Source organism: Lissotriton vulgaris, unplaced genomic scaffold (assembly GCF_964263255.1).
Source record: "Lissotriton vulgaris unplaced genomic scaffold, aLisVul1.2 SCAFFOLD_417, whole genome shotgun sequence".
Classification (NCBI taxonomy): Eukaryota; Metazoa; Chordata; class Amphibia; order Caudata; family Salamandridae; genus Lissotriton; species Lissotriton vulgaris.
This window is the reverse complement of record NW_028250820.1, coordinates 404673-428239: the sequence shown is the minus strand read 5'-3', so window position 1 is coordinate 428239 and position 23567 is coordinate 404673. Positions and strand designations below refer to the sequence as shown.

At 44.6% G+C, this 23567-nt stretch overlaps 1 protein-coding gene across 1 annotated transcript in view; it reads right to left on the bottom strand.

Moving 5' to 3' along the window:
* Positions 1-23567, bottom strand: part of LOC147663105 (nck-associated protein 1-like) — a 1078872-nt gene that overhangs the window by 674511 nt on the left and 380794 nt on the right. Inside the window, exon 8 of the mRNA XM_086950676.1 lies at positions 13859-13952. Within this exon, the coding sequence (XP_086806802.1) occupies positions 13859-13952 (94 nt within the window). The remainder of the gene's footprint in view (positions 1-13858; positions 13953-23567) is intronic.

Here is a 23567-nt window from a genome sequence, read left to right as displayed (position 1 = left end):
CCACTTTAACCCAAAGGAGTTTGTGCTTTATTGTGCTACTCTTAGAGTCCTTGAATTAATTTTGTCGCCAACAATGTGAATTATCATGAAAGAATTGTACACAGTAATACGAATCACACACAATAAGTGTGGGAAATTTGGGGTCCGTATTCTCAAGTACAAGAAGCAAAGCCTTCGGTTCAGCTAACTGTGCAGTGCAGTCTCCTAAAGGCAGCGTGCAACGTGTTTGAGGGTGAAAAACGCCATCCAACACAATACCAATAATGATGACATATGCAATGGAATATTACTACTTAGACCCTATGGCAGGTTGAGCTGAACCATAAGTGTAAATGATACATTTATACTGATCAAGAGTCAAAATTGCATAAGATCATGGGAATACATGCAAATATTGCAGATATTCTTTTGTTTGTAAAGAAATGTCGAAGAGTTAGTCTACATATACAGCTGTTTAGGATGTAGCTCATTGTATCCATCTAGGATGGAGGGCCTTAGCGTTAGGTGTGCTGGCTTTTGTGACAGCCTACAAGGCTGGTACTGGAATAACTACAATAATGCAGTTTCCTTGAACAAGTGGCAGTTCTCTAAGGGTGGCCATCTGCCCATTAATCAGTATTTTTTCACTGGATGCAAACTGCATTTTCAGTCCGTAATATGAATGCAATGTATATCCTATAGGCACTGTTGCATCTTCGTTAAAGGTGATATATGTAAATCTAATTGTGTCTAGTAAAATTTGAATGACCAGGTTTGTGGTATTGACACGTGTGTGCAAGTGACGTTTTTTCAAGCAAGTTAAATTGTAAAGATCGGAGTGTATCTATGTGTTCTGATGTCAAGCACGAAGTGAAAAAATAAGGGCGTCTTAAAACATAAAGAGGTTTAATGCATTTTCCATATTCAGGTATGTATGTCCTACAAAATTCGAAAATCGCAGCAGAGGCTGCAATTTTTAAAGTGTATTTTAAGGCGGCAAATGTGCACATTTCTCCAGAAAATGAGGAGCAAGACTCTTTCCCTCATTTAGATTCACACCCCCAAAAAATGACACTCAGAAATGCTATGTTCGATTTTTTGAAGTTGAACTTGTAGCTAAGTTCAAGAAATCTCAATATTATGCAATGTATTCTGGCCAAGTGAGGGTTTAGTTTGTTGTCCATCAGGTAGATGTCATCTACACACAACAGAGCTTCAGGGTCAATCTCATGAAGAATTAACACAATTTGTTCTGCAAAAACTCCTGAGCTGTTCTTATAGCCCATGAGATGTTGTGCATAGAATATTTGAAAACCTATTGTGCTAAAGGTGGACCAGTCTTAGCTCTCAGGAGCCAAATTGTGACTCATAAAAGCACTGGAAATGTCCAAAGTGTCTTTGTATTTTTACGGACTACATTAATAATGAGTGCCATACTGTGTGTATTTTTCACTGCAAATGTGCATGTATGACTGTTCAAATGTCTATAGTGTGAGACAATGCGATAGGAATTATCAGGGTTCAGAACAGGAAAAAGAGGATTATTCAATTGTGAGATACAGGGTTCAATTATTCCCTGGTACTCCAATTAGGAAATAGTTTCTTTAACGGGTGCTTTAACATCCAGTTTAATAGGATATTGTTATTGTACTCGTGGTATGGACTGTAGAAGAATGAAATTATGAGGGGAATCCTTATCCTAACCAGTATGATTATGATCGTGCAGGGGCCAAAGCAAGGGCCAATCAAGAAGCATAAGCTTGTTTGACCTCGTGAGGGACAAAGTATGAAAAAGAAGGTAGAATTACAACCTCAACTTGAAGGGATGCAAGCACAAATGGTGGGGGCCAATACACCGCCACCAGTAGAATATCATAAGACGAAGTTAATTTATCCCAGAATATAGCATTAATGGTGTATTTAACGTCACCTTTAATTTGAATATCTAAACTATATAGGGTCTTATTACAAGTTTTATGGTACTCCTGTCATCCCACCACCGCTGCACTGACAGGAGGACCACCAAGCTAATAGCGCGCCCACCTGCTGAATTACGAGTGTAATCCATGGCAGGCGGTTAGTCATGGGCGGATTTTGCGGATCCACGATCCGCGGATTTTGCGGATTTGCGGTTCGTAGATCCGCAAAATCGGCGGATTTGCGGATCCGCGGATTTGCCCTGCTGAATGAGTCACTGCATTTGAGCTTCAACTAGTTTCAGCGACTATGTGTGTGTTACTATGCAATCGCCCCGAGGGGCGCAGGGTTCCCTTGGGTGAGCTGTCCATCATAGTGGGTCAATGGCGGGAAGACGGTGCACACTGCGAGTCTGTGGGGGGGGCTTCCAATTCCAAAGTCAGGCGCCCCGAGGGGTGCAGGGGTCCCTTCAGCTCCTGGCCACAGGAACAGCACGAGGATTGCGCTCGTGAAAGTCAAGGATACAAAGGCCTCTATCACAGCTGATTTTCGAAGGTAGATTTGGGAAGAAGGCACACCTGCCTCGACGACGCTCACGATTGTTTTTGGGCAGATGAATGAGTCACTTCATTTGAGCTTCAACTAGTTTCAGCGGCCATGTGTGTGTTACTATGCAATCGCCCCGAGGGGCGCAGGGTTCCCTTGGGTGATCTGTCTATCATAGTGGGTCAATGGCGGGAAGACGGTGCACACTGCGAGTGTGTGGGGGGGGGCTTCCAAGCCCAAAGTCAGGCGCCCCGAGGGGTGCAGGGGTCCCTTCAGCTCCTGGCCACAGGAACCGCACGATGATTGCGCTCGTGAAAGTCAAGGATGCAAAGGCCTCTATCACAGCTGATTTTCGAAGGTAGATTTGGGAAGAAGGCACACCTGCCTCGACGACGCTCACGATTGTTTTTGGGCTGATGAATGAGTCACTTCATTTGAGCTTCAACTAGTTTCAGCGGCCATGTGTGTGTTACTATGCAATCGCCCCGAGGGGCGCAGGGTTCCCTTGGGTGATCTGTCTATCATAGTGGGTCAATGGCGGGAAGACAGTGCACACTGCGAGTGTGTGGGGGGGGGGGCTTCCAAGCCCAAAGTCAGGCGCCCCGAGGGGTGCAGGGGTCCCTTCAGCTCCTGGCCACAGGAACAGCACGAGGATTGCGCTCGTGAAAGTCAAGGATACAAAGGCCTCTATCACAGCTGATTTTCGAAGGTAGATTTGGGAAGAAGGCACACCTGCCTCGACGACGCTCACGATTGTTTTTGGGCAGATGAATGAGTCACTTCATTTGAGCTTCAACTAGTTTCAGCGGCCATGTGTGTGTTACTATGCAATCGCCCCGAGGGGCGCAGGGTTCCCTTGGGTGATCTGTCTATCATAGTGGGTCAATGGCGGGAAGACGGTGCACACTGCGAGTGTGTGGGGGGGGGCTTCCAAGCCCAAAGTCAGGCGCCCCGGTGGGTGCAGGGGTCCATTCAGCTCCTGGCCACAGGAACAGCACGAGGATTGCGCTCGTGAAAGTCAAGGATGCAAAGGCCTCTATCACAGCTGATTTTCGAAGGTAGATTTGGGAAGAAGGCACACCTGCCTCGACGACGCTCACGATTGTTTTTGGGCTGATGAATGAGTCACTTCATTTGAGCTTCAACTAGTTTCAGCGGCCATGTGTGTGTTACTATGCAATCGCCCCGAGGGGCGCAGGGTTCCCTTGGGTGATCTGTCTATCATAGTGGGTCAATGGCGGGAAGACAGTGCACACTGCGAGTGTGTGGGGGGGGGGGCTTCCAAGCCCAAAGTCAGGCGCCCCGAGGGGTGCAGGGGTCCCTTCAGCTCCTGGCCACAGGAACAGCACGAGGATTGCGCTCGTGAAAGTCAAGGATACAAAGGCCTCTATCACAGCTGATTTTCGAAGGTAGATTTGGGAAGAAGGCACACCTGCCTCGACGACGCTCACGATTGTTTTTGGGCAGATGAATGAGTCACTTCATTTGAGCTTCAACTAGTTTCAGCGGCCATGTGTGTGTTACTATGCAATCGCCCCGAGGGGCGCAGGGTTCCCTTGGGTGATCTGTCTATCATAGTGGGTCAATGGCGGGAAGACGGTGCACACTGCGAGTGTGTGGGGGGGGGCTTCCAAGCCCAAAGTCAGGCGCCCCGGTGGGTGCAGGGGTCCATTCAGCTCCTGGCCACAGGAACAGCACGAGGATTGCGCTCGTGAAAGTCAAGGATGCAAAGGCCTCTATCACAGCTGATTTTCGAAGGTAGATTTGGGAAGAAGGCACACCTGCCTCGACGACGCTCACGATTGTTTTTGGGCTGATGAATGAGTCACTTCATTTGAGCTTCAACTAGTTTCAGCGGCCATGTGTGTGTTACTATGCAATCGCCCCGAGGGGCGCAGGGTTCCCTTGGGTGAGCTGCCCGTCATAGTGGGTCAATGGCGGGAAGACGGTGCACACTGCGAGTGTGTGGGGGGGGCTTCCAAGCCCAAAGTCAGGCGCCCCGAGGGGTGCAGGGGTCCCTTCAGCTCCTGGCCACAGGAACCGCACGATGATTGCGCTCGTGAAAGTCAAGGATGCAAAGGCCTCTATCACAGCTGATTTTCGAAGGTAGATTTGGGAAGAAGGCACACCTGCCTCGACGACGCTCACGATTGTTTTTGGGCTGATGAATGAGTCACTTCATTTGAGCTTCAACTAGTTTCAGCGGCCATGTGTGTGTTACTATGCAATCGCCCCGAGGGGCGCAGGGTTCCCTTGGGTGATCTGTCTATCATAGTGGGTCAATGGCGGGAAGACAGTGCACACTGCGAGTGTGTGGGGGGGGGGCTTCCAAGCCCAAAGTCAGGCGCCCCGAGGGGTGCAGGGGTCCCTTCAGCTCCTGGCCACAGGAACAGCACGAGGATTGCGCTCGTGAAAGTCAAGGATACAAAGGCCTCTATCACAGCTGATTTTCGAAGGTAGATTTGGGAAGAAGGCACACCTGCCTCGACTACGCTCACGATTGTTTTTGGGCAGATGAATGAGTCACTTCATTTGAGCTTCAACTAGTTTCAGCGGCCATGTGTGTGTTACTATGCAATCGCCCCGAGGGGCGCAGGGTTCCCTTGGGTGATCTGTCTATCATAGTGGGTCAATGGCGGGAAGACGGTGCACACTGCGAGTGTGTGGGGGGGGGCTTCCAAGCCCAAAGTCAGGCGCCCCGAGGGGTGCAGGGGTCCCTTCAGCTCCTGGCCACAGGAACAGCACGAGGATTGCGCTCGTGAAAGTCAAGGATGCAAAGGCCTCTATCACAGCTGATTTTCGAAGGTAGATTTGGGAAGAAGGCACACCTGCCTCGACGACGCTCACGATTGTTTTTGGGCTGATGAATGAGTCACTTCATTTGAGCTTCAACTAGTTTCAGCGGCCATGTGTGTGTTACTATGCAATCGCCCCGAGGGGCGCAGGGTTCCCTTGGGTGAGCTGCCCATCATAGTGGGTCAATGGCGGGAAGACGGTGCACACTGCGAGTGTGTGGGGGGGGCTTCCAAGCCCAAAGTCAGGCGCCCCGAGGGGTGCAGGGGTCCCTTCAGCTCCTGGCCACAGGAACCGCACGATGATTGCGCTCGTGAAAGTCAAGGATGCAAAGGCCTCTATCACAGCTGATTTTCGAAGGTAGATTTGGGAAGAAGGCACACCTGCCTCGACGACGCTCACGATTGTTTTTGGGCTGATGAATGAGTCACTTCATTTGAGCTTCAACTAGTTTCAGCGGCCATGTGTGTGTTACTATGCAATCGCCCTGAGGGGCGCAGGGTTCCCTTGGGTGATCTGTCTATCATAGTGGGTCAATGGCGGGAAGACAGTGCACACTGCGAGTGTGTGGGGGGGGGGGCTTCCAAGCCCAAAGTCAGGCGCCCCGAGGGGTGCAGGGGTCCCTTCAGCTCCTGGCCACAGGAACAGCACGAGGATTGCGCTTGTGAAAGTCAAGGATGCAAAGGCCTCTATCACAGCTGATTTTCGAAGGTAGATTTGGGAAGAAGGCACACCTGCCTCGACGACGCTCACGATTGGTTTTGGGCTGATGAATGAGTCACTTCATTTGAGCTTCAACTAGTTTCAGCGGCCATGTGTGTGTTACTATGCAATCGCCCCGGGGGCCGCAGGGTTCCCTTGGGTGAGCTGTCCATCATAGTGGGTCAATGGCGGGAAGACGGTGCACACTGCGAGTGTGTGGGGGGGGCTTCCAAGCCCAAAGTCAGGCGCCCCGAGGGGTGCAGGGGTCCCTTCAGCTCCTGGCCGCAGGAACCACACGATGATTGCGCTCGTGAAAGTCAAGGATGCAAAGGCCTCTATCACAGCTGATTTTCGAAGGTAGATTTGGGAAGAAGGCACACCTGCCTCGACGACGCTCACGATTGTTTTTGGGCTGATGAATGAGTCACTGAAGTCACAGGAAGGGCATGTTGTAAATATTTTACGATGGCGCTGGCAAGCTGCCAGCGCCATTCTAAAATAGTTACTAAATTAGCTTCAACAGGAAGCTCTAATAGATAAAATAAAGCAGGTGCGAGCACCTGCTTTATTTTATCTATTAGAGCTTCCTGTTGAAGCTAACTTAGTAACTATTTTAGGATGGTGCTGGCAGCGTGCCGGCGCCATCGTAAAATAGTTACAACAGGCCAGCCAGGCTTCAACTTTTGCCCCCGGAATCCACCGCTCGCGGATTTGCGAATTCGCAGTAAATTCGCGGGAGTTCGCGGATCGCGAATTTACCAAAAATTTGCAAAATCCGCGAGCGGAACGGATTTTGCGCTCACCCCTACAGGCGGTGCTGCGGAGGTTTCATGGTGTTCATCCTGCCACAGTGACAGTGCCTGCAGCACATTCCTGCACAGTGTGGCATGTTTGCAACACTTGCAGGAATGGGAATGCAATTACAGGGGGGTAAAACATGTGCACCCCCCGCATGCACCCCAAGGCCCAGATCTGGAAGGCCCCTTTAGTTGCATCTCAGCCACCCTTTTCTTAGCGGGCTCACTGTTATGAAAAGGGAGATGATAATGCAACTCATAATATGCTCAGCGGTGCCGGCGCGGCATCACCAGAATATTCAGGCCAGTTGCGGGGGAGGCAGCAGTCTTGCGGCAGTCCGATCACCACATTCAGAATACTGCGGGCGGTCCTGCAGTGAGGCGGTGGCCGGACCACTACCATGAGTACAATGGTCCTTAGGATTGTTGTACCTGTAATAAGGCCCATGGTCTATCTGTAGGGGCTACGCGTGTGTCCATGGTCTCAATCGTAATAAATGTCTCTGTTGCTTTCGCTACCAGAAACTGGTGGAGAGTGTGGCATACTATGGTGACTTCAGCAGCGCTCTCGAGGAGAGTCATCGCTCAACTCATGTTCAGGAGAAGGGACATCACAGTCTGTGCCATATTTAGCAGTTAAGGCTGCAACACTCTTGTCCTGAAAAGGGGCTCAATATGGAGGAGGTCTGTCCTACTTCTTTATCTTCATGTCAGATGACAGTTGTGCAGTGGTGGCTCCTTCACTAGGGTGGAGGAGCATCGTCTCCCTGCTTTCTCACAGTGTGAGAAGCAGAAACATAAAATGGTAATAGCTACCATTTTATGTTTCTGCTTCTCACACTGCCAGAAAGCAGAAGGGTTTGGTTTGCACGACGCCGCTCCGCAAGCAGGGCTGGGCAGGGGAGGAGTGGTGTTCCTGCTCACTCCTGAGTGCGCATGTCTTGGGCCGACCAAACCAGTCATGCGCACTCTGCCCTTCTCCATGCAGCCTGCAACGCAGCCGACATGGAGAACATGGCCGGGCCATTAGCACCTGGCTGGGTGGCGTCCTGACCAATCACAATGCTGTTTGCAGTGTTGTGATTGGCTTAGGGGTGGGAGCCTGGATGCCTGCTTCATGTTTCTGCTTGAGGCAGGAGTGCAGGAGCAGAAGCAAAGACGACACAGGACCTAGCCAGCGGTTTGGTACATTTTGTTTTCATTATTATTAAATTAAATGCCCCATGTGACCCCCCCTCCCCGCATGTCCCCCGCCCCCCACCAGCGAGTCATGCCAGCCGCGACTGGTGTTGTGTCTCTCGTTGTGGTTTCACATACACTTCTTGTGTGTGGTCAGATTGCCCTCCTCTGTCATACTGCTGGTCAGAAAAGTACTGAAGGAAATGTGGAGAATGTGTATCAGGAACCTGATACCTGTCTTGAGTCCTGATCTTAGTACGATCACGAAAATTGTATTGTCTTTCAAAGGACTCCCGGGGTGGAGAACCGCAGCACTGTTTACCTTTCTGTTGTTGTTTACCTTTATCCAATGTTTTTTTTTAGCAAACTCGCAGGCTGGTCTGGCATTCTTGTCAGTGCTTGACTTGGCAAGTGGTGGTACTGAAGTTCTGGCTCCCAAACTATTGCATCCTAAAGACATATATACATTAGGAATAATGACAGGCAACTCACATTTGCAGTCGGCCTCAGCCACTGTGGCAAGTCGCTGGCGTATAGCCAAAGACATTGCTTCACCTTTAACATTAGAAGGAATCATTTCAGAGACAACAGGAAAATTACCCATGAGTTTCATCCCGAAATCGAGGGCTGGACCTGCCGCACGCTCATTTTGTATTTGTTTGAGGAAGTTCAGTAGAACGTCCTCCAGCCCAATGGGTAAACACATAGTTAAAATTCTGTGCGTTTCTTGTAGTCCCGTAAGGGGAAACACAGCTTCAAGTTGATAGATGTTTTGGGCTATCTAAAATGGTATTTCTTCACGATTAGTGGGACGTTTACCCATAATTGAATGAACAATTACAGGACTTAATACAGGCGCTGCAGGCAACTGGGCTTGCACTTGCAGAACAAGTCTAGCTGGACCAGCTAATGGTATATGCAAAATTAATTTTGTAAGACAAAAAGTACATTGTATAAACCCTGGGTTTGCAAGAGATTCAAATTGGGTAAATCTGAGCATTGAGTATATCCTGCTAATTCCAGCCAAGTAGCCCTCTCATTACTGAGACTGAAACATGGGAAGGGCACCATTAAATCAAATCTGGTGCTCCCAGACAGTAAGAGGAATTTCTGCAAATGCATATGGTCTATATTCAGCAGTTGCTGGTGGGATAGTGTATGTATGAAAAGTATTAGTGTTAGCATCCACAGCTAGAAATGTGATCCATGAATAAAAGGCTTCAATTCAAAGTGAATCACTGTGTTCGCTTCAACTACAGAAGTTACTGGAGCTCCTGCAGCAGAGGCTCCTTGTCTCAGATGCACATAGACTGACGGTTGGCACTTGGCTGAAATAGCAACAGGTTGCACCATAATGAATTCATAAATGATTCTAAGCCTAGCACAAACAGGTTTGTTACACCTGCTGCTCAGTCAGTGTCACTGTGGTGGTGAAATGTTGGTGTGTGAGGTGGATGTGGAATGTTGGTGAGTGAGAGAGTCAGTTCAGTTCAAAAGCTTTATTCGATCATTCAAAAAACAATCATAAAAGCACAGAGAAAATTATATACATATCCGCTAAAAAAATTGTTAAAAACATTTAAAATATGGGGGATTCAGTGCGATCACAACAAGGGGAGGAATAACGATCGGTATAGCATCTAGATTTACAGTAAGGGGTACATTCACAGTTAGGTTGTAAATTCCATACTTTTCCTGGCGGACACGGATTTCAGAATAAAAGTCGCAGTAAAAAAACAGACATCCGGTACATCAAGTGCAAATAAAAACATCATAGCAGATTTAACAGTAGGCACAGAATATTTCTTAAAAAGGGGTTTAAGGTACGCTATACGAAGATACAAGTACAGGGGGCAGATAAGCAAAAAGTGCACAGTGCTCTGTTTGGAAGTTCCGCCACATGGACAGGGGAGTGACGTATGCTTTTTCATCAGGGGGAAAGCCACCAGGTTATGAACAATGCTTAATCTCAATCTTGTAAGGACATACTGGTGAGATTGCTTGGTGACCACTTTTAAGTACTTCACTACGCAATTTTGCTTTGGCCCCCAGATAGACATGGTTGAGCTCCTGTTTAGGGATATTATTGACGCTTGCTGGATCCACAAAAACGTCAAGATCAAACACGTCTCTCTATGAAGTCAAGACATATTTAAGCCATGGGATCTGACTGAATTTGTCCAGGTGGAGGCAATCATTAATTATTCTCCTGGTGAAGCCTGTTTCATCCTTGGCCCAGATAGATCTCCAGGCCATTAGAGGTCTCAATCCTGTTAAATCAGTCAAATACTCCAACCCGACCTCTTGGTGAACCAGTTGGGAGGACAAAGAAGCCTCTTTAAGAAGTCATTTTCGGCCACTTGCAAATCTCCATGATGACAAAGTGAGAGAGTCAGATGGAGGATGGGTTGAGTAGCAGGAAGGCTGCTCCTGGTGGGGCTCTTCATAACATCTTATCTAATAAACCTACTTATCTAATCTACCTTGGAACAGGACATCATTTATTCACAACAAGGTTCTCAACTTTTTTACATTCAAGCTTGAAAAACCAACTGAACTAGGTGTTCCCTAAAAACTGTGAAATATAAATTCCTAATACCACGGGCGTCTCCTGTAAAAGGTGTGAGGGTATTGTGGACAAACACAAACACTACTAAGGCTTCCTGCAAGTAAGTACCTGAGCAAAACACCGGCAGCGCCATGTTGCAGGGATTCTGCTCTGTAACAGAACTATGCTTGGGACCATTAAACATTGGCATGTAGGGAATGACCCACCATACAACTTCAGTATCCACAAGCCTGAGTCCGACTAGCTATAGTGCCTCACTTAGCCTCCTAACCTTTCCAGAGAAACAAATTAATTGGCACCACAGAACATATCACTCTTGACCCTCTCAGGGATCTTGGTAACAGGACACACCCTTTCGCACTCTCACTGGTGGGCTAGCCCACAATAAGATAAAACAAGAGACACAAAGGAAGTTTATGACATTTGTTTAAAGTTTTGTGCTCTAAGATCAGGGCTTTAAGTTAGCCGGGTCCCGTCTGTGCTCAGCATTGGCAGTTCAAAAAAGCAGGTGCTGAGACGGGTCCCAATCGAGCTCTCCATTTTTGCCCTCACCCTCAGGATGAAAAAAATTAATCTTAACCCTGTAGCAGTACCACCCTTCACTGCCTTTGATGCAGCTTCAAAGAGACTTTCTATATTTCTTTCACAGTCTTATCATTTCAGAACTGAAGCATTTACTATACTCTACACAACAAAGCCATAGTTGTTGCTTATTTATCTTATGCAACCGACAACCATTGACAAAGCCAATAATCCTGGCTTGATACTTGTATGATATACCTGGATGTGATTACAGAAGCAGGAAAATACCAGTTGGAGGGCACACTAGGCTAAACACAGATTTTCAGCTTTGGTGTTTCTAAGCCACACTCTTAATTGCAACGGCCATGCACCATTTAGAGGCACCCCTACTTTTTCATCCCACTTAAAACCCTGCCTAAGATGCAGTATTTGCACCACATTTAGAAAACAAATGCATACCAAAAATATTGTTAGCATGGTAAACAAACTATTTACCATAAAAAGCCTGTCATGTTATAAGACTGATTAAACTAAACCCCCACCTTCCTATTGAAGCAAAATGATTATATATCAATGATCTCTGGGAATAGTGGCAGACCCTGTACTTTAGCACACACAGATAGATGTTCTACATTTCAGCTAACACTGTAATTAGAGTGTGTTTTTAGAACTACTGTCCTCAGTTATATGACAAGATGGGCTTGAAAAATAAATAAAATCATGATCGAAATAAAACAATCATAGATGAAAAATATTTTTAACTAATATTAATTAAAAAAATATATATCATTTTAATTTTAAAAAAGTATAATGAAAAAAACAAAATAGGTATCATTTTTGTATAATATTAAAAACGTTTGAGAAAGTATTCACTTTTAAAAAAAGTTTATACACAAATAATTTCTAATAATTGTACTTTGTGCAAATATTTTATAATACATTGTGTTATATATTATTTTTAACAAGGTACACTTTTTCATATTATTAAAACATTTTTAGTTCGAATGTAGTACCATTGATATATGTTGTATTTAACATTAAATTACATTTAATAATAATATTAAAATAAATGCAACTAAAGAAATAGTTACAAAAATTTACAAAAAAAGCTTTACATTATGAAAAATCTATACAAAACTTTTTTATTTTACTTTATTACAATAATTTGTATAATAGTTTTAATTTGTAAATGCTTTTATTAAATGAATTGTTTTAAACTAAAAATATGTTACACTACATACAATAAATATGTATTTTAATTAATATTAAATAAAAATTAGTAACAAACATAAAAATAATTATTAAATGTTAAAACATTAATTTGCATACCATTATAATTATTGACATACATGTTACTGTAAATATACACTCTTTAAAACTGTCCCCACCCTTATCTCTTAAAAACCCAATATCCCACTACTAAAAAAAGTATGAAAAAGGTATTTATGTACATTAATACAACAAAAAATACAAATTTCAGCAATTTCATAACTAATGAAATATTTTACTAAAAATACCAATAACAAAATATCATTTTCAATTAAACATACTACAATAAATTACACACAAAAAACACTTACAAATGACAATATATACTACAATATTTTCTACATGAATATTTATCACAACAATAATATTATCAATAAAAACAATATTTATACCTTCAATATTCTTGTCGATGATATTTCTGCAATCCCAATATTCTTGACACAATAATTTTGTATCACATCATTTTTTTTGCTGGTATTCTGTACAAATACCACGTGACTAATGCAAGGGTTGTATGCCAGAATATTGGCCACAAAAATGGGAAATAACTATATATTTCAGTTGGTCATAATGCTGGAGTGCACAAATTAAAGAATGCGAATATATTTGGGAAGTCAGATTTACTATTCCATCTCCCAGTCGAAGGAACATCTAGGAAAAATGATATTTTTTGGGGTGTCAGATTTACTCTTCTAACTTCAGTCCAATAAACTGTGGGAAATTACTATATAATTCAGTTGGTCATATTGCCTATGCTAATGCTTGAGAAAGAGCATTTGCATGGAGTTGTCAAAGTTACCTTCCTAACTGTAGTGTTGCAAACATTGGGTAAAGTGCATATATTAGAAGGTGAGAGGGAGGAGACATATTTACTATTCCAAGTCCAGTCCAACAAACATTTGGAAGGTATGTATGTCTGCGGTAATCTGATTTACTAATAACTTTATTTCATAAAAGATAAATGTTAAAAATTTCAAAAATATTATATGATTTAATATTTATTACTAAAAGTATCAGCTGCTTATACACCCCATTACAATAGTTGTTAACATTTTAAATTACAATTAAGATACTTTTCAATTACATAAATTGTAATTTTAATAAATGCTTGTATTTATTACGCAAAATTTTAAAATATTATATAAGATTGAAAAACTTCAATTATTAAAATAGCTAATGAAATAACTGAGGGCTGTTAAGCTTTTGTAAAATTACATATCTGAGGCATTACGGCCATCCTAGGCCCTATCTATGGTCCCAAAACAGGCCGGAAGAACCATTTTTTGTCAATTCATCAATACTCTTACTATTTTTATTTGGGTTAAAACTATACTCAGTGGAGAGTGGAACATTGTCCTTGACCTAGCCCAGGATTAGGGAGGTAGACTAGGCCGGTCAAATGGAGATGACCTTTGAACAGTTTGAGCGCTCAGCTGAAGTGCCAGCCCATGACGATACTCCATTCCCGTGCCAAATTTTGTACACATATACCTATGTTTGCTAAGCCCAACAATACATTTTGACATACAACTATGAAATACACAGCACTTTTAAGACGTCAATTGCACCAGGCTCTACTACTTACAGGTCAATCGCAAAAACAAAGATGCCATCTGCTCAGGTTTGTCAAAATTTGATCGGATCTGGACCAGAACATCCATGTTCTCAATCACCAGTTTCTGTGGACATATAGAAGGGTAAATATATTGATATGTAGAAACATACAGATGTTACTGTAAATAATAAGAATCCATCCTCAGTTAGATGTCATGTTCATTTACTCTGTAAATAATAGGCAAGTAACAATGGATAACAATATACAATAAAGAAAAGTAATAGATACAAATACCTCTAATGTTAAAGGGAGCTATGGGAAGGAGGTAAATTAGAAACAAAGCAAAATGCCTGCTAATTCTGCACTTGGCAAATCATTTAAAAAGTTATCCATGACTTTTTAAAGTCCACATGGGTAATGCTTTTGGCAGCTTTTCTCAGTTCAAGGCTATACTCGAAAAGAGAAGGTCAGCTCACATCAATTTAACAACAGTTCGCAAGTTCGCGCTATATAAGACTCCGTAAAAAAAAAAACAGTTAAGAGATAAATAAACAGGCGGGGTTGTGGCCTGCAGGCTAAGAGGATGGACGCACTTTGAGAGAGCTGTGCATTCACCCCAAAATATCAGAGAACAACGATCTTTACACCCGACAGAATTACAGAGGGAAGACTAGACTGAAAAATAAATATCTTTCTCTGAACGGACATGTAATCGGAGCCCCCTGATAGGCCTGAACAAGGAAGAAGACCACAGCATAGCAGTTGGAGCTTAGGTTGGCCATCTAGTGCCAAAACAGGGGCACAAATCAGCCTAACTGGAGGGGTGGATGGCAAGAGAGGGCGGCAGCGCCATTGGTGGCATCCTCTTCCTGCAAATCAAAGCAGTCCTCATCTAATCAACACTGCAAGGAGAGCCTGCAGGTGTGGTTGCACAAACACACAAAAGAAGCCTGAAAGAACATCTTGGCCAAATGGGCATGTACTGGCACTTGCCTCCCTCCAATTGCTCTAAGGGCCCTAGAGGGCAAAATGGCCTTCTTCTAGAAGTGCCTTAGTGGAAGGAAGAGGCCGGATTAACATCCTCTGGAAATGCATGAAGGAAGGGTCCTTAGGGCTGGGCTATGCCAGGGTAGACTCCCCCTGTGACCAGCGGGGGAGGAAGCAATATCATGCTGGTCCCGAAAGAACTGAAAGGGCCACAGAGAGGCTGCTCTGTGATTCACGCAGGACAACCATGGGAAAAAGGGGCCAAACTGAGGAAAATGAACACCAGCCCAAATATCTGTTTGAGCCTGCTTTGGGTCTGTCATGGAACTGAGGAAAGAGAGACTGACTATACAGGAGACTATGAAGCTTGTGGCTCCAGAAAGTGATGCAAAAATAAATCAAATTGCAGTGCTGTAGGGACTGAGGAGCCAGGAGAAGCCCTACAGGTGTGGTCAATGGGACTAAGAAGTGTATTATATTTGGGGTGCGCACACTAGACAAGAGGCCTAATTCCCCACTCCTACACTTTGTAGAATGTAGAAAAACTCATATATTTAGACCCTTTTCTTCTCAGTTATTTCAAACATCAGAATGATAATGATAATGTTTTGATCACTATTGGGGATCCTTTTCGGTGTTCCAGATGGATCTTAGTGAACATCCTGAAATGTGCTCTCTTCAGTAATATGAGTAGTCAATCATATAGAGCAGGAAGACCAGTATACATGTGAATCTAAAAAGAAGGAAGGGGATGGAGCCTGCCTTGCACCACGATGGTGGCTTTTTGAGGTAGCCTCAACTCTACTCCCTATTTGAGGCCGCCTTTAACATTGGAGGCTCATGTATACCTGGTGCCCAGGGTTCTCTAGTGGCAAGAGCGGAAGTTGACGGTCTAAGACACAAAACATCTTGCCCTACCCCCAGCAGCAACAAAGGCTATAGGGATGATGCTGATGCAGCCCTGAGTGATGGCAGTACCTGGTGTTTGTTCTCTGATTGGAGGGGTTCTGGAGGGTCCCCCAAAGAACTGGCACTTTGGTGTTTCAGCCATGCCTTATGCCGTATAGCAACACATGGAGATAGAGGAGTGGCCCCAGAGGAGAGCGGGTAGTTTCTGTTCCAACGTGGCCATGTGTACATCCTCCGTGGCGTGACAGACAATAGAGTAGGCTTACCAGAGAAAGAGGTCACTGCGGACATGAGCGAGGGGTGGAGCAGTGCGACCGGATGTTGCTGATATCGCCACAGAATGAAGAGGGCACCAAATGAGCTTAAGCGACAGAGTCCCAAAGATAAAAATTAAGTTTTTGCTCCAAAAGCAACAACCTCCAAAGGAGAATGTGATGAAGAACCAGGCGGACCTGCAAATGACAACATAATGTTGCACAGAGTGTATCCAGGATAAAGAAACTGCTCTTAGAATGACATCAATCTTCCCACGCATTGAAAGGAATATGACACCCTTAGAATGTGTTATGTGTATCCATGCCAGCACATAACCACAAATGGGTTGTATTCCTCGAGCATGTGAAAGAGGAGGAAATGCAAATAGTGCTTCAAACTCTACAGCCTTATTGATTGGTACATCTGGTGTCTAAGGTACAAGTACTTGAGAATGAGGCAAAGGAGTCCTTAGAATCTTTGTGATGCCACAGCAGGCTTATTCCGAGGTTTTAATGGGCATAATACAAATATTTGAGCAAAGACGTTTTTGAAATGGCTCTCAATAAAGAACCTGTCAACCAAGGAGTCAGGTGCTGTGACTATGTTGGTGGAACTGCTGGAACAGAGGACAACTCAACAGTGATTCAACTGCCACCTTAAGGGATAAAGGGGCATATTATCTAGGAAGTGGGGGTGAGAGGCGTTAGCCTCCTTGGCTTAATGCCTCTCATTGCCACTTCGGAAGCCCCAGGCTGCACCATATTACCAAGGATATGGTGCAGCCTGGCGTTTCACCCAGCGATGGCCCTAAGTCTCATGACTTAACGCCAACGCATTGTATTGTATTGTATTGTATATTTGTATAGCGCTTTACTGTCACCCCAAGGGCATCCTGGCGCTTGAAATCACTGTCAGCAACAGAAAACAACATCTTAAACTGCCCTAGGGAACAAGTGGGTCTTCAACGCTTTTTAAATGGTAGGAAGTCCCTTTGACCTTGTAAAAGGAGTGGCAGAGAATTCCAGAGTTTAGCCGCTGCGACACTAAACGAGCGTCCACCCATCCTCACTCTCTGGAATCTTGGTACCACCACCAACCACGCAGAAGAAGAGCGCAGACATCGCGCGGACGAATACCATGAAAACATATTTTGCAGTGGGACCGGGCCCTGTCCGTGCAAAGCCCTGAACACCAGGCAGGCAGCTTTGTACTGAACACGAAAATGGACCGGCAGCCAATGTAAGTCCCGAAGAGCAGCGGTGGAGGAGCTGAAGTTAGGGCGAGAGAGGGCCAGCTTGGCCGCCATGTACTGCACCCGTTGCAGCTTGCATACCAACCAGAGTGCAAGGGTGTCTGCGAGCAGGGAGGTTTGTTTATGTACAGGAAGGTGTCCCTTCCTGTACATAAACAAACCAAAAATGCTATTTTGTAACCTACATGTGTGCTGCTTCATGCAGCACACATGTAAGTTGCAACATGTCATTTAAAAAAAAAAAGGTTTGTTTATGTACAGGAAGGGACAACTTCCTGTACATGAACAAACATTGGCATTTTGCTTTTTTCATGTGTGCTGCACAAGGCAGCACACATGGAAAAAGCAAAAACAAGGAGTAATAAAGCAATTCTCCTCGTTTCGCCACCTTAAGATCAGGATTTTTCTGTGCTTAAGTTTGGCGCTGCCACCTATTATCGCCTCTCTTGATAATAGGTGGCAGCCTCAAAGTGAATGGGTGTTGCGGTGGAACGCCCCCTGCAACACCCACTGCATGCCCCTTTCATGCTAATTTTAGCGTGAAAGGTGCCCTATTACCAAGGCAGAGTTAAGCCACTTAACGTGGCTTTTAGCCACGTTATGCGGTTTAATGCTGCCTTGGTAAAAAGGCGCTGACCCTATCGCCTCCACAACATCACAAAAAGTGATGTTGTGGTGGCAATTGGGGCTTGGTAATATGCCCCCTAGAATTCCTGTATTTCCGGACCGTAGCAGATTTACGCAGCAAACAAGACAAGCTACAGGTCGTTAAATGGATGTGGCCGATAGTTCATAAGTATTCCCAGGGTTGCCAATCAAATTCTGTGTGAGGGTGAGCCTCTTCTCACGGGAAACATCCATGACAGCACGGTCAAAACACAGCGCTGCCATTACCACGCGTCTTTTACAACGCAAGTCGTTACCACGACTTGCGCTGGAGGGCACTCTAGACTAAGGAATAGTAGATTTACTATTCCAACACCTTTCCTACTGTACGTAGGCTGGTGTTGGAATAGTACATCTAACTATTCCTAAGTCCAGCACCCTACAGCGCAAGTCGTGGTAACGACTTGCGTTGTAAAACCTGCGTTGTGATGTACCGCGATCTATAAGATCACGTTGTAACATCATACAACCCTTCTCACATACAGGAGCAGCAGAGAACTTCGTGAAGCCATAATGTTGAAATTATATGGAAGGTACTTAGGACTTCATATAATGCACTGCCATACTAACTTATCACTGGTATTGTCCCGTTCTATGAGCTTATTTAATTGCTGCCCCTCCCTTCATGTTTACACATAGTACTGTTTGTAAGATTAATAATCATTTAGGTGAATCTTCCATGCAATACCTAACAACCATCTCCCACCACTTCTTGTCACCCTGGCAGGGGCCTGGGAAAGGCAATGACAGCTTTTTGTGTATTCCGAGCATCTGGATCATTTTCGTTTATGGTTTATAAAGTTTTATACAAGTTGTAGGTAGTGATAGGTATCCTACAAATAATCTGTGTATGTAATTTTCAGGTGTATGGTTCGTTCTTAAGTGAGACTAGTAATAAAAATAGTTAAACCATAAATTGGAGGAAGGATGCTGTCCAAAGTAAATGAAACATGCTCTGCGCAGAAACACCCAAGGAGTGCGAAAAACCTGCACATTTGTCTTCACTTGATTGACTTTGTGAAGGCAATCAACGTTGTTGTCAGGATGCTGCTGCCACATTGCCCTGACCTGCAGCTCAAAAAAAGAACTCCATATGACCTTTACTGCAGGCAATACTGTTCTGGTGCCTTCCTAGATTTGGGAGCTGTGACCAGCATTGCACTTCAAGGCTATAACTAAGTACTAAAAAAATCTGCGGTTCTGTACTTCTGGTGTTGCTATCTTACCTGCATTGAAGCTGCTAGCTAGCACAAGCTGAAATAGAGGCATGTAGTTCAGTTATCAGTTCAATTTTATGAATGTTTAGACGCTTGTCTTTAAAAAGTATATTTTAAAACAATAAAACTTTTTTTTAAAACCTCCCCAGCTCTCTCTCCATGCAGCTCAGCCAAGCTCTAAGCAAGATACACCAACCTTTAACATAAAATCTCCATTGTCCAACCTTTAATAAATCAAAGATCCATTCTCCATCCTTTAATCCATTAAAGCTCCATTTCCCAATACCCCAGTTCCAGAGTAACAAAAAAAATACAGTCAGCCGAGCCTCTTACTCACTAACCCAAACCTATTTTAAATCATTTTGCCAGGACGCATGCAACATCTAAAAACGGAGGGGCATATTATCAAGGGGGTTTATCTCCGCTTTTTTGGCTTTAAAAGCCAAGAAAGCGGAGATTAAATTATCTCCCTATTACCTAGCTGTCGCTAACACCAGTTAGCGACAGCTAGTAGGAGATAGCAACCATCTTGGGCCCCGCTTTGCATGTCAGTGATATTTATCACTAATGAGATGCAAAGTGGGCGTGCCAAGATGTTAGCGACTGGAAACAGTCGCTAACATCGCTATCTCCTATTACCAACTTTTGGAGACATTTGCGCTAAGCGCGAATATCTCCAAAAGCTAACACCTGCCCCTGAGCAGTTCTTAGCCATGTTATCCAATGGTAGGTGGATAACATGGCTAAGAGCATTAGCTCGGTAATGCATGAATATCGCTGACTTTTCAGCGATATTCATGCATTTCGGACGATTTTTATCGCTTAGGAGATAAACCTTGATAATAGCAAGGTTCCTAAGCGATAAAAATCGCCGCAGCTCGGCGATAAAAATATCGCCGCTAAACCAACATAGCAATAATTATCGCTAGTTGTTGGTAATATGCCCCTCCATGTTTAGCAAAAGTGAAGGTGCTTCATTTGATGATTCATGTAGTATTTTACAAAATATGGCTTTAAGATCAAACTGCGAGACTTGTTAAAATGACAGCAATCAATTAAGAACTTTGGAACTTCTAACCACGTGTGTAATTATTTTCTCCATTTAGAAAGCTTTCGGATTTTTCAACCCTTATATATCTAACATTTAAAGATACTAAAATTTGAAAAGAACCAAGCAAAGGGAGGCGTCAGTGAGAGCTGATATATGAGGAAATGCCCTCCCATTTCCCCAAGATTCTACCATATACCTTGCAGAGGATCTATTCCCGAAATACTCCATATCTACCAATTTAGATTTTTTTCCACTGGTCATTTTCAATTCAACTTTGGAAAGATGAGAGGTCCCTGTCATCTTAAATTCAATTTTCAAGGCCCCTGCAATGATGACTAGCCTTTTTCTGACCTTCACCGCCCACCTTAATTCACTCTTCCCTATTTCGGCAGCACATAAGTCTTATGTACTTCCGAGACCCAGTGTCTATCCCAAGATCGCAGGGTTGCTTTATAGGTTAAGAATTGCCAAGCCTGCATGTTCCCTTCCAGTCTTACTGCCTGGCTCATGGAGCTGAAGATGGCTGGAATGCCAGAAACCGGTCCTCGGAGGCTTGTTTCGGGTCCAGGGAAGGCATGGCTTGGCAGTTCGGGCTTGACTGTTCCCATGAGGCACAGGGTCAGACTGATTTGCATATAGCCATGTCTGAGCTGGGGTGGCAGAGTGGGCTAAAGAACGGTGATGGTTTAAACCCAGATCTTTTGACTGGGTGTGAGTGTTTGATTGGTTCAGATGCTCCGTCCATTACCACCCCCTTTTGTACCGCTTTTGGCCGCCATAAGTGTGGCAGGGTATGCTCAGACGTGAGTCCCTTGCTCACTTTGCCACTGGATTCAAGCAAGCCGGGCTGAAAACGGCTGGAATGCCAGAAACCGGTCCTCAGAGGCTTGTTTCCGGTCCAGGGAAGGCATGGCTTGGCAGTTCAGGCTGGATTGTTCCCATGAGGCACAGGGTCAGACTGATTTGCATATAGCCATGTCAGAGCTGGGGTGGCAGAGTGGGCTAAAGAACGGTGATGGTTTAAACCCAGATCTTTTGACTGGGTGTGAGTGTTTGATTGGTTCAGATGCTCCGTCCAATACCTGTTTACTGCCCGTATTCTAGTAAAGACCGCCTTGTGCAGAAGCTGCTACCCCAATTGTGCCAAGATTAATCTACCCGCCTTCGCTCTGTCCTGCGAGAGCATTCTTTTTCACATGCAAGCAAAGCCTGTCAAGCCGCGGGTGTTTCCTGTGGTTCGACCGCTGCCTTTGACCCGCCAGCAGCTCGTGTTCGCGCTGGAGCGCATTTGGAGGCTGGCAGCTCGTGTTCCCGCTGGAGCATAGTTACGAATATCAAGCCGTATTGCTAATTAGCAGGAGTAGTTCCTTCCTGCTACATGGACCTGTGCATAAAAGCTCGTGAGGAAACAAGCTCATCTTACAGGATTACTTGGGTAATTTCCACTCATAAGAAAGGGTGCTACTTGCATTATCTTTTGGATTGTTCTTTTCATTTATATTTTTGCCTAGTTGAGCCGTTGAGAGGCGCGGATGAGTGACATTATCCTGGATGTAAACAAGGTGTTTCCAAATCGTGTGTGACAGCAGCCAATCGACACACTTCACTTACAGAGATATAGAAGGCTCAAGTCGGCTCTTTCAGATAAGTGCCCTACTTCAGTGACTTCATACATTTGTGAAACTTTATCCTGCTGAGTCTAGCAACCCTGAGTCATTAGGAACAAATAACTATTTTCTTTCCTTTTCTTTATTTTTTCCTTTTGTGCCTTTTGTATCTCAGCATGATTTTGGCAGATATTATGTAAGTTTTAGTCACACCTTTATCATATATACATATATTTCAGTAAGCAGGTTAGGGGGAAACTCATGCCTGTTGTATTGTGTCTCTCATACAGGGAACCAGTGACTGTCATAGGAGTGAAGCCTCCTGCATCCGACGCCCTTGAGGGCTCTGGCTGCCACAACGTTTTTGTTTTGTTTATCCCTTTGTTTTCCTTCCCCTGCTGGGATAATATCTGTAGAGTGTTTACGTACTACTCACAGGTGGTGCCCCAATCAGGGAAGGGGTTGGCTAACATCCTCATCGCTCCTGCTGTACCCGGCTTTTCAAGGTTAGTAAACCAGCCTCTGTTGTGACAATCAAAAGCTGAGCTGAAGTCAACAAAACAGCAGAATAAACTCCCAGTTGTTTCCTTCACCTTCTGTACCAAGGCTCACAGGCTGAAACAATGATCTATAGTTGAATTTCTGGGCTTAAAACCCCCCTGTTCAATAGGGGCAATTCCATTGCCCTCAATCCAATTCTTCAATGAACCAAGATTAACCTTAGAGTACAATTTTGCGCCTACATACCGCAGGCTTATCAAGCAACAGTTGACTGGTACAGTCCTCTCTCCTGTTTTTCATGAATTGTTTCATTATTGGGCCCTTCCAACTGTGTGGGAATGTACAGTCTTAGTTGAGGCTATACATTTTTTTGTAAAAAACACTGCCCACCACATTAGGTTTGACGGAAGATTGTCCGGTCGGGCTGCTTTCATTAGATTTAGGGACAATATCAGTTTGGCTATGGCTTGAGCGGAACAGGACTCCAGGGCTTCCTCCCTCAGGTTTGGGCAGCTCGCCTTTGCAGTTACCTCCTTGGACTCATAAACATTACTTAAAAAGGCTGCCCATGGCGCAAGGGTGCCTGCGCCACGGAGACAATTGTTTTTGTGCAAAAACAATCACAAGAGGTGATTTCCTCTTTCTATGTGTGCTGCAGAATGCAGCACACATAGAAAGAGGAAAAAAAACAGGGAGAAATGAAAAATTTCTCCTTGTTGCGCGTCCCTACGCCTCCCCTGGGGAGGTGTAGCATTCTGACTCATTCAATCAATCAGCAAAATTTGTAAAGCGCGCTACTCACCCGCTAGGGTCTCAAGGCGCTGGAAGGACAGGTTTACAATTCCTCGTAAATCTGGAAATGCGGCAGAATCCATGGGTGTTGTATGGGAACACCCACAGCAACACCCATGGAACACCCCTTTCATGCAAAGTGTTGCATGTAAAGGGGCCTTATTTACAGGGACACGACAATCCATGCATGGTGGCTTTATTTGTCCTTGTACATGTGGGACAGCAGGTTGCACCTGCGGTACAAGGGGTTTGTAAATAAGCTCCAAAGTATCCAATATTCAACCCTCAAGAAACTCTTGCAGTCTAACCTTTGATGCTGCTATGCAGTCCCCACAACTTTACAGTTTGGGGAAACAGTGTGATAACAGTCAAGGAACACTCAATGAATCACAATAAGTGAGGACTTGCTGATTCTCACTCAGAAACTACAATATGGTCTTAGCCAAAAATATTATAGTAAGCAGAGATGCCTTAAAAAGCATTCCATGAAGAGCTGGGGCAA